The following is a 12,611-nucleotide window of genomic DNA, read 5'->3' on the forward strand; positions in this document are numbered from 1 at the left end:
GGGCTACCTCTCGCAGCTTGCCGATCGACTGGTAGACCGCGGTCGACACATTGGCCACCCCTGGTATAAGATACACTTTTCCCTTTAAGAATAGGTCTGAAAGACAGGTTGTCTCTCATACTCTGACACTCAGTTTTTTATTACCTTCATATCTGGAAATTTTCTCTGTTTTGAGTTGCTTCCTTGTGGTATGTGAGAGCATTCCAGTCACGTAGAGTTCATGCACACATATGAGGATGCAGATTCCGATTTAGAAGAGGTTTCAAGTGACTTCATTAGGTCTTGAGATGAATGTGTGTATGTTTTGACGAAGATTAAAATGTATTCTTTCCTAATTAGATTATGTAAGTTATTTGTTGAAAGTAAACCTACATGTTACTTTATACTTGAAATACTGTAAATTAATTGTAATATTTACTGATTAACCTTTTTCCTCAAAAATGTGTACAAAATTGTCTTATACGCTGGTAAATACGGTAGTTCCCAAACTGCCATATGCTTTAAGTCAGTATCAAAGTTTGGGGATCTCAACTAGATGAAAAACTTTGAAGAGCGAACGTTTTCATCCTTCAAAAGAAGTACCTGGGAGTGGAAACACATTTCTTAATGATATTTGTGACAAACTCCATCCAGCTTAATAAGTGGCTCAAAGTTCTGCTCAGAACTGCAATTTGAGGAGAAATTTGTAATGTAGAACTTGACAACTTATTTTTTCCAATACCCATGCATATTTTGACAGAATTGAAATAAATGTTTGTTAAAATATTGTTTAAAGTAGCATGATGGTAAAGGTGAGAGGGACACCATTCCTCTTCACTTTGAACAGAGTTTATGTGCAGCACAGTGTATGCTGGTTTTGACAAATGGTTAATCTTCAGCCCATGATTCACACACACAGTGAAATATAATATAGAGGTATGCACTATGGAAAAGCAGCATAAAATTAAGTGTTAAATGCAGCTTACTCAAAGTTTTTTTTTTCTGAAGTAAACTTTTCAATAACTTATGAAAATTAATAACAATATTCGGTAGGGATGGAAAAGAGTATCGTAACGAACCTTAAATAGATCTTGCTCAAGATAGGGACAGATGGAAGGCCTGTGTTGCTGCAGCCATGAACCTTCGGGTTTAAGAAGGTTAGAGAGTTAGTTAGTTAGTTAGTTAGTTAATTCTTTAGCTATTATTTTGGTTTTTATTTTGCGGTTCCTTTCCACATCTGTGGTTTCACACATGGTTGTACTTCTAATCTAGGATTTGAAATTTATCATGAAATGACCTCACCCAAATGGCTTCACACAAACGTTCTTTCGTTAACAGAGCATTAACACAGGCATGTGGGAGTAAGGCCGGCAGCCGGTAAGTAGGCCCTGGCCCTCACAGGCTGTTGGGCCATGGGTTATTACTACTTATTATAATATGAATAAAATATTAATCAGGAACTTTACATTTTGCTGACTGAATGTAACATCATTTTTTTGTTATTCAATAAGTATTTGATTCTTTATCTTTGACAATTTCCTTGCCAGGACAGTTGTTCCTATACAAATCTTCGCAATATTAAGTACACATAAGCTAGATAATGAATATGCACTGATATACTTGTATCTCTATTCTTATACCGTCTTTTAACTATTCATATAATAAAAATACAATGTTAATTAATTTACGCATTATTAATATTATTATAATTATGGATAGACCAATAAATAATATTAACATATACATGCTTGGATGTAATGTCATGTTAATATGCATTATATGTTGTGTATGTCAGTTCAAAAGTCAGTACAGAAAATTTGGAGTTGTTTAAAGTCCACTATATGCACATAGGTTAATCGGGACTGGACATACAGTTTTCAGTGAGATCTGAAACACTATATGCCTCCATCGGGTATCGAATCCAGGACCCCTTGATTACAAAACGACGACGATACCACTACTCCATCAGGGAGGGCATGATGAATTGGAGTATATGATAAAACTGAAAATGAAAGGAATGACCCTGACTGTGTCCAGGGGAACAGTGGCTCGGGTTTCAGAAGAAACGCGACGCTCACCAGGAATTCTGGGAATTATGCGTGAATTTTTCTCCGTAGACGGTAAAAAGTGCAACTTTTGTTAATCCAAATGAATTCATACATTTACAAGTGCCCCGAGGCAAGTCTTTCACAGTTTAGCTTTTTTGGGTCATTCCATACCTTTTCGACTAATTTTGAATTAATTTGTCGCCTCACCATATTTAAAATTATTAATATTTTAACCTATTTTTCTACATCTTTCAAGGGTTCAAAACCGACATTGAAACTTTTTTTTCAGGCTTGCTTTTGGATTTGGCAGCCATTTTCAATCAGCGGCGTGCGGTGATTTTAGCGTTTTTAAGACCTTTACGAAAATCGCTGTAACGTCTGTTCTATAATTCCAAATGTAATGATTCAAAAACCATTTTCTTAAAAAAATGCTGTTTCATTTTGTTTAATATCATTTTTGCTTCCAGATTAGTAGTTTCCATGCTATACTACAATAATCCCTATAGAACGTTTTTCATAATTTCTCATCTTTGGGCCACAAAATAACCATGAAGTGGGGCAAAACACCTTAGCCATATTTCCTATGTTTACTGTGCTGTGCCGGGTAAGTCCGAAAATTGTTAAACATGGGCCCCCTTTTTTCTATAAGCTCCCAAAAATTGAAAATTTTGAAAAAAATCAAAAGTTTGACGTCCCAAATGGCGTTTCTTCCTGTTAGCTGGATTGGCTTAACATTTCTTACGAGATACTCGACCATGATACCCCTCGTTCTTGCATACAGTCCTCACTGTGCTTGCAGATAAATTCACGCCCCGATTTCCAAGTTCTGTAGCTATTGTCGGAGCACTCGTTTTGTGGTTTTGTTTGATCCTACGCACTATGAAACGCTTTTCGTGGTCGCTGAGCAATGCGTAAAAAAACTACAAGATCATAATCACAGCTGACACGAACTCCTCCTCTCCGTGGTGGTACAGCCAAGAAACCGACACCAAGGGGGTAGCCATGGAGGAATTCATTTCTGAGCACAACCTACAAGTCGAAAATCAGCCAGATAATCCCCCCACCTACAGGGGAAGGGCGGGCGCCTCAAGCAACATTGATCTAACACTCACGAATGCAAGGGCCTTGGGCGATGTCCAAAACTGGAAAGTTATAGATCTCGCCACAACAAGCGACCACAACTTAATACTATTCGACTTAATCTACACGCAACATCAGCTTGAACAGACAAACCAGGAGAACATATTGAACTGGAGAAAAATCGATCATCAAAAATTCCTAGAAAAGCTCATTATCCCTGAACAATTGGACCAACAAAAATCACTCAACACGCTCGCAGAGGAACTCTCTGCAAACATCAGACAAGCAATTGAAAATTCATCACCCAGAAATAACCAAAGGAAAATGAAGAGGAAGCCATGGCCAAAGAAATTAACCAACCTTAAGAAACAAATGCAAAAAGCCAGGAAACTATATCAAAAATCCATCATCGCACAATACAGAAATGCCAACCTCCAGATTTACCGTGCCAAAAAAAAAGCAATACGAAACCGAGCTACTAAATTATAAGACACAACAATGGTATATCTTCATCGAAAAACGTCTGGAAATAAATAAATGGGGCACCCCGTATAAAATCGCTACCGGCAAAATAAAAAAAACCGCAAACCATTTCCACCTTAATTAATGACGAGAACAACACGAATATGACAAAGGACTTGGAAGAAACCATCAACTTCTTAATGAAGAATCTCATACCAGACGACTAACCTGAAAACGACAGCGAGGAAAATAAGGATACAAGAAATCTATCACCAGCCATATCCAGAATCACCAATATTACCTTTCACTACCCAGGAAGTAGAAAACGAAATAAGCAGCATGAAAATGAAGAAGTCCCCGGGACCAGACGGAATTCCTGTGGAAATAATACAAGAAATCACCCCAGTACTTACGCCTTACATTACTCAACTATTTAATGAGTGCCTTGTTCAGAAGATATTCCCAGAGACCTGGAAGGAAGCAAACTTAATAATCATCAAGAAACATCCAAATAAAGATGAAACCAGGGTCAATTCATACAGACCAATATGCCTTCTCAACGTTTTGGGAAAACTCTTCGAGAAACTTATCCTAAAAAGACTCAAAGAATTTCGCCTGCTCAAACCCATATCAGGGATACAATTTGGGTTCACGAAAGGTAAATGCACTGACGATGCATTACGCCTGCTATCGTCTACAACACAAAACACTCCAAACAAGTACATGGTTGGAATCATGGTGGACATCGCCGGGGCATTTGACAACTTGTGGTGGCCCAGCCTTTTTCAAACACTTAAAAATATGAACTGCCCAGGTACACTCTTCCTACTTCTGAAAAGTTATTTCTCTAACAGAAAAATTAGCATCAAATATCCGGATCTACAAATGAGTAAGATCACGTCAAAAGGTTGTCCTCAGGGTTCCATTCTGGGACCCGAGCTTTGGAATACTAACGGAGCCTGCGCTTATGAAACTACAAGACCATCCAGACATAGACCAGATCATAGCTTATGCGGATGACATTATCATGCTCACTTCCGGTAACTCAAGAAGGGAAATCGAAGATAAAGCATCCACTGCAATCAATATGCTATCCAATTGGTGTGATCATGCTAAACTCAAAATAACTTCGGAAAAGACTCATTATATTATCCTTAAGGGGAAGTTACAAAGAAACCCTCAAATCAAACTCAGAGAAAGAAATTTAAAAAGAGTAAGAGAAGCTAAATACCTTGGCATTACTCTTCAAGAGAAGATGTTTTTTAACAGACACATAGCCCTGGCAACAACCCAGGCCGAAACAACTATAAACAGTCTAGCCACATTGAGTTCAGCAAACTACAACCTTCCACTATCACACATAAAAACATATCTCATTACCATATATAATTCTATTATTTCCTATGGCTCGCCCCTGTGGGCCATGGAAACCAGTAAACAGTACATTAAAAACAGATTGAGATCTTCACAACGCAAAGTGATACTTCGCCTAACGGGTGCATTCAGAACAACCTCAACCCTGGCTCTTCTCATGATTGCGGGCCTACAGCCTATTGAAATCGTTATTAAAACTAGAGCATCAAAGTATTACTTTAGAAATGGACAAGAGGACGAAATCTATAAACTAATTGGAATACGCCCTGCCACGGTACCAGAAATTTACAACCACTTGTTTAGCGTCTGGCAACAGGAATGGACACAAGCTACGCAAGGAAGGAGACTTCACAGCTTCCTTCCAAACATAAAAGAACGACTTTCGATGGACCATTTCCATCCCACGAGAGGTCTCATACATTTCCTAACGGGACACGGTCCCTACGGTCAACACCTATATAAGCACAACCTCAGACAGACTGATAAATGCCTGAAATGTAAAACCGAGACGGACACACCGGAACATAAAGCCTTCTTTTGCCAGACATCAAACAAACAAATCGAAGATTTAAGACAAAAGCTACCAAACTTCAACACGTACCAGTTAATAAGAAATCCCGAGCACTTTACGTCACTAAACGACTTAACAAACCTGGTGTCGAAAGAGGAACATTCCCTCTTCAAATCCGGCATCACTCACCTCCCCATTCAACCCCTACCTCCGGAATGTAATATACCCCCCAGAAGATCACAAAGAATCCACCTTCGACAAACTCAACAACAGGACATCCCTCCTTAGGACTAAGATCACCAAGAGGATAATGAAGCAGAACCTCCCACAGGAACATCAAGAAGGAGACACTAATACAGAAGACAGTGATACGCCAAAACGAAAAAAGGTTACGTCTCCCCGGAGAAAGGCAAAGGATAACACTGCAAGGACTCGACCTAGGAACCAACCGAATTTAACCAAGATTCTTCTTTTTCGTTTCTTTCTTAAATTGTAATCTTACACCCCCTTCTTTATTCTCGTTACTAAACACACTGCAAACTTCTCTCACTGATTCTTGACAATTCTCTATATTTCCACTACCGAACGTACTAATGTACCCGATACTTCCCAGGAAATCCGTCCCTACTTCTTCCCTTCCTGATGATGTCCCGGGTACCAACCGTCGTACCGATGTTCATCCCAGTCCGACCAACTCTTGCTGGTCTCCCGCAAGTCTCCTTGCATCAGGTACCACTCGTTCTCTCATATCTCTTCCTACTATTAATACGTACATCTCAAAGCCAATAATACTCTCACTATCTCAAACATAACATACTAGAACATAGACCCTGCTTAACATTCATAGAATCGTGTTAATGTCCATTCCTCATCTCATCCATCAACACTAATGCACACGACACACAATAAAACTTATCCTAAGAAAACATTACCCACCCAATTACACACTTATGTAATTTCGTATCTGTGATCATAAATAATATTAATGTTAAACACTAACACTTATTTACTTCCTACTATTTCTAACCTTTATCTTAATCTTCTTACCTTGTAGAATGATGTGAAACCAACTTTGTTCAGGAAAACCGAACAAATTTGGTTCTTCACACTGGGACATTCTTGCCAATGTCACAGTGAATTATTGTAATTAAAAAAATAATGGAAATCAAGGATGAATCAAAGAAAAGCGGGGGAATCCGTAAAACATTCACGGAACTGACGCCCTGGGTTAATTTTCAGGTACCAGGGCATAAGCACATACCTCCGAAAGTAGCTTGACTACTTTTATCCGTATACATAAAAAAATAATAATCGTTCTATGTAACCAAAATTCTTTGTCGCTGAGCACCTGTGGTCACCCACTTCTGCGTTTGTTCCTCACCGTTTAACTCCCTCCAAAGCTGAATGGTTGACCGGAGTCTGTTCACAAGTCCTGCGATTTTCCCGTATACTTTTACACTCATTATGCAATTTAATAATCAGCTTTCGCTCACTTTCAGTTGTCTCTTTCGCTTTGTGGCCCATTTTGACTGTGTGCCCCAAGCGGCACTTTCCCGTTGCATTTGGCTACAGCAATTCGCTATTAGCAGCTCTGGTGTGATGTGTGCACAGAAATTTTGCTCCTATCCGCACAACAGTAACCTTTTTCTTCCCGAGTTCCTGGGTGTACGAATACTTTCTGTACGTGTCGCTTGCGGTTTGTGTGTATATTATGCTTATGGTTTGCGTATGTATTAATGTTAAGAACCGTTTTGCGACGGCATAGATAAATCAATGTGCATTCTATTGTCGTTTGGTGATCTTTAAATGTGAAAATCACCTTTTCTGCCGATTTTCATGAAAAATGGCACAGTGTACGAATACTTTCTGCACTCACTGTATATTAAATATGAAACTACGTACAACATGTAGATACAGGGGTAATAATGACGTCCTTGAAGTCCAAAATAAGTGGTAGTTCACAACTTTGCCACCCAAGCAGCTCAACGAGAAAAAAAACCTAATTAGGAATAGTTAATTTAGTGTGTGGCGTTAGAGAGAAGTATGAAAATATATCTTACATTTGTTCATTTCTTATTCAGGTTGAATAAACTTGACTCGCGATTTGTTACAAAAAGCCAGCTTCAGACTGAGTGAGGATAAGATACAGTGAAGATAAGAAAATGTGCATACAATTCACGAGACGTAGTTCAGTTCAGTTGAAGTGAAATATCATACATGGCTTTTGTCTTGCAGATAAGCATTCTGTGAGAATAGTAAAGTTCATATCAGAATAAAGATTAAAAAATAATATTGATAAGGGAACATTTGTTAAGAAATAACGCCGAATTACTGCGATTTAATGCTTTTTGTAACTTTCTCAATAACGTTTGGGAAATACCTGCCATATTTACAAAGAAAAGAGGAAAGGTTATTGTCATGAATGAGTGTTCTCACTAGCCTGGGTGATCATCAGTGCTTATGTTTAGCTGTGTCCGCCCTTATCTTGTGCTTTGTCTGGGTCTTATCATGTATTTTTGAAACGATGTCTCGATACGATTGAAATTAACCAGACAACGTGCAAGAGCAGGTGCTTGTTCCAAAGATATATTAATCAGTTATATAATCACTGCAAACATAAATACTATGAATCGAATAAAGAGTTTGACAGTCAGTACATGAGGGTATCGAGAAACGAAGTTATTTTATTTCTGTGAAAAATGAAGGTCTTCTGTGCATTGTGGTTCTTTGTGCTGGTATCAGCCTCATCATTGTCTTACGAAGGGTGAGCTTCAATTTTGTACCTACTGTTCATTTAACTAGGATTTTTTAACTCGCCAGCATAATCAGAATGAAACTTAATGCAACTTTATATCATTTTAATGATTGTTGGTTTTTAATTTTTTCACTTGTGATATAGATGATGTGGCAGCTGATGGGGGTACATGAACACTTATGTTTTACCCAAGATTCGTCAAAGATTGTACCTATGAACAGTAGCGGCGATAGAGTGCCAAAACTGGGGGTGGGTGGGGAGGGGGCAATGACAGTTTACTTCTTAATAGACAAGGCTCAGCATTAGAGGTCGTACTGCGGGGGCAAAGAGAGGCAAAAACTGTGAGGCTATGGTGACCATGGGGAAGCGAATGCTGACGAAAAAAACAGTTAAAATTTTAATCACCAGGTGGAAATATAGCGCTGAAATCTGGTACACAGCGAACAACTACTATTTTTCATCAGTATTGGCTTCCACATGGTCTCCACAGCCTCTCTAACAATGCTGACTCACATTAACTCGGTTACACAAATACTCGCTTAGCTAACAATAACTCACTTTCACTGTGTACAGTTTTCCCTTTCATGGTGATACAAACATTTGGTGTTGGCACTCACTAAAGGTGACGACGATGTGCTGAATAACGCTGCACATTTTGGCAACGCAGGGGCAGGATTACATGGCACGCAGCTCATTGCATCGCCCACTCTCGCTTACGGTTGAAAGTTCGACAACACCAGAGAGTTTTTCTCTACTTAGTAGAGCTGTAAAACGAGGGCTATACTCTGTCCCAGCTAACTCTGGAGCAGGGCCGTGCATAGCGGTAGAGAAGGACGAAGGTAATCGTGTGGGCAAAGCCAGAGCGAAACAGTACACGATGCTGGGAAGGCTGGTAACCCCCCTCCATTACGCAATCCCGTTCCTCTCACCGTTATTGGTGGAGGCGTATCGCGTCACTACTTGCGCAGTCTTATTTTCGTTCGGCTGCTCCACAGATAGATGGGACAGAGTGTAGCTCACTGGTAGGGTTATGGCAGGATATTCCAAGCAACCGGATTCGAGTCCTGGTCGACCGTGCCCGGTCCCTACAAGTGTTCTCAGATAAATATGTTTCTTTCCTAGCCACAAGCTGTTCCGCTTGCCCATTTCCAATGCCACATCAAGAGACCTTCTTTTGTCTTGGCGCCAAAGGGAGGGCATCGATTTCTGGAAGGAACCGGTCGTTGGCCGTCTCTCTGACATCATGGTAGCCCCTGAAATGCAAGAAAACTTCCACAGTTTCCTGCGCGACAATCAAATGGCGCATCAAGTTTTGGTGGAAGATGTTCAGAGGTAAGTACTTGAAAAGTTCACAATGGCCTCGTAAGCAGGAACGGCGTCAGAAAACCTTGAACTGAAACTGAGAGAAGAAAATCTAGAAAGAAGATGGTAGAGAAGAACGAAAATATACAAATAGAGTGGGTAAGGGAAAAATAATCGGCAATTTCCGCTTATACACTTTTCACGGTAGTCCATGCCTACTCCTTCCTTACTTGTGTTTACTTTGTCACAAAACTATGTCACTTTTGTTCAAAAGTATAGATCCAATTTTATTTTGATGACTTCGTTATGATTAAACCTCGGAATTTAGGTTTTTAACCTATTTTTTCCTTTAAAGCGTTTCATTAAGAGACAAAACAACTTATGAAGTTTTATAGTGCCTAAAGAAACCTATTTTGCTTGTTAGAACCTATTTTAGGTTTATGTGCCTAAATCGAACCTTTTTTAGATTTTTATTTATTTTTAAAGGTTTTGCAGACTTTTTATGTCACACAGAGGAATTTGCTTTGCTTGGTCACTAGAAAATTCAATGACGAACGTGTTTGAAACGTACTCTGTCGATTTCCCTTTCTCCAAGTCCATGGTGATTTTTCAAAGCTATAAACAAAGCAAACTTTCTGGTGCCACTGTTGCCTGTACAATCCAAAGTGATCTGATCTGTGTGGTCTTGCTCACTTTCGCGTCAGTCCCATGCTTTGTGGCATTCACGCCTTGCAAACTAACATTTCAGCATTGAAGTTTGCACCACTGACTATGTTTTTGTTGAAATATTATTTTCAGTAGATACATAAGATAATCCTCACAGACAAAATTGCGGAGCTTCGCTGTAAATAACATGAAAACAGATTGTTGCCTAACTATACGGCAAGGAGTGGATTTTAATAGCAAATTTCCAATGTTAAAGCCCCTATCACACGGAACTGGATTTCTAGTAGGAACGCTCTAGTTGACGCTGGACTGGCTACCCATTTGCTAGTTTTCGCCTCACACGGTACTTGTTATACCGTACTTGTCGATAGTCTTTCGTTCCCATAATGGCGGCCGCGCGAGAAGTAAACAACGTTTCACTTCACATTTTTAAAATACGATAACTATTCAACCGAGAGGAATATCGCTGCGTACTAAATGGTTTTAGGTAAAGAAGAACGGCGCTGATAAAATACATACTTTACAACGTTTACTATACACGTATGGAAGAATATTTTAGCTTTTTCAATTGTAAACATGCCTTTCGTGCTGTACGCACTCGGAAACCACAGACAAAAAAGGCTACTTTGCAAACTCACAGATTATCTTCACATGGCCAAACTTTGCTCTGATTGGCTGTTCCACAGAATCTAGTCGAAGACGTTAGTAGCAATTAGAACATGTCCTATTCCTCAAAACCAGTCAAGCAGTCAGCCAGGCGGCCATAATTTCTACCTAGAAAGTCAGTTCATCGCCAACTAGGGCATTCCAACTAGAAATCCAGTTCCGTGTGATAGGGGCTTAAGTTATGCCATCGCCGTAGGGTTAGGCAACACACGACGTATATCAGGATATAGGTGTCCCATTTTCATTGCCGGTGACTACCTAATCAGCAGTATTCAGAAATTTTGAACTATTTTAAGTTTTTTTTAAAACTTACTGCAGGATTTTTCGAGCCTAACGTAAGAATTTTAGGACCTATTTTAGGATTTTTAGAACCTATTTTAGGGTTTTTGGAGCCTATTTTAGGAATCTAAAAGCACACTTTTAGATCCGAGGTCTAGTTATGATCGATAGTTTTTTTACCAAGTATAGAACAGAAATTTTAAATAGGTCTTAATATGTAATTCAAAATGCAAATTTAAAGAAAATGTGAAGAGCTACGATATATAAGAAGATTTTGTGTTTTGTAAAACATATTTACAAGCAATAACGTATCCTATCATGTATTTAAGAATAGCAATGTACTTTTCCATTTTCAATTGCTTTTATTTTAGCCTCATAGAGCAGCAGAAGACAACGCATCATCGAAGAAACATTCGTGGTACAAGGGCAATCTCTTTCGATCGCTATTATACAGTTGATGAGGTAAAGTATCACACCAATATTCGCTCATATTAAGACTTATACAGTCAGTGGTGCAGGAACAGGCGTACGATGTACATTGTCTTTCATTTGGGGGGAGGGGGGAGGACTACTGTACCCCTAAATCCTTTGAACTGAATTGTACGCAAGATGATTCCGTTCAAAGAATATCAATTGTAATAGCTAATGAAAAATGTGTCTACATTATCTCCTTATCCAAAATAATTCAAACCAGCAGAGGCGTGGCGTGCACGTAGTCGGTGTTACAGCAGGTAACAGCAAAATGTAAAGAATTAAAAAGTTGTTTCAATAAAATGACAACATTGTTAAATACGTTAATGAACACCGTTGCCGTCGAGTATATATTGCCTCATTCCACCATGATATTGCCTAGGACATTTTTTTCTGCAGCCGACAGAAGCGAAGAGGGAGGCCGTTCCGCTAACCTGAAGAGGCAACAAGGGAGAAGAGGGCGCCAATGCAAGGAAAGAGCGGGGAAGGACTTTGGGGGTTATTCATATGCCTGTTAAGGGGCCCTGTTGCCGTTCATACCTACCGGATCAGCCAGTATTGTCATATCGGATTGGCAGAAAAGAGCTAAATCCCGCCTAAAATAGGAATACCATTTCTGTGAAGCAACTAGAGGTAGACTGTAGAGCCAAGGCTGGATTGAACGACAACTGAGACCAGTTAGGTAATAGACGAAAATATAGTTCCTTGGTGTGATTCGTGATTTGGACAAACCTTGTTCCAAAATACTAAGTTGGCAACAGTAGTACGTACAGCTGGGCTTCCCTTCCACAAAGGAGCGGAGCGGAGTTCAGTGCTCACCACACAAACGTCAAACTGACCAGAGAAAAGTGTGATTCTTCTTCTTCCCCTTCGCACCTCATTGCAAAGAAACAGAGATAGATGAAGAATTGACAAGGGCCTACCACTATTCATTGGATTTTCGTGGTAACTGTCTCATGAGTGGTAGTTCTTTCTAGGAGTGTTTGTGGCTAAATCATTGCAAAACAAGAACGAAATT

At 39.5% G+C, this 12,611-nt stretch overlaps 1 protein-coding gene across 1 annotated transcript in view; it reads left to right on the top strand.

The window, feature by feature from the left end:
• The first annotated feature begins 8,095 nt into the window (after positions 1-8,095).
• LOC146005347 (carboxypeptidase B-like) overlaps positions 8,096-12,611 on the top strand; it is a 54,959-nt gene continuing 50,443 nt past the window's right edge. Inside the window, exons 1-3 of the mRNA XM_083144538.1 lie at positions 8,096-8,218; positions 9,332-9,541; positions 11,494-11,584. Of these exons, the coding sequence (XP_083000664.1) occupies positions 8,154-8,218; positions 9,332-9,541; positions 11,494-11,584 (366 nt within the window). The 5' untranslated portion in view covers positions 8,096-8,153. The remainder of the gene's footprint in view (positions 8,219-9,331; positions 9,542-11,493; positions 11,585-12,611) is intronic.

This window comes from Lepisma saccharinum, chromosome 23, assembly GCF_977018435.1.
Source record: "Lepisma saccharinum chromosome 23, izLepSacc3.1, whole genome shotgun sequence".
Lineage (NCBI taxonomy): Eukaryota > Metazoa > Arthropoda > Insecta > Zygentoma > Lepismatidae > Lepisma > Lepisma saccharinum.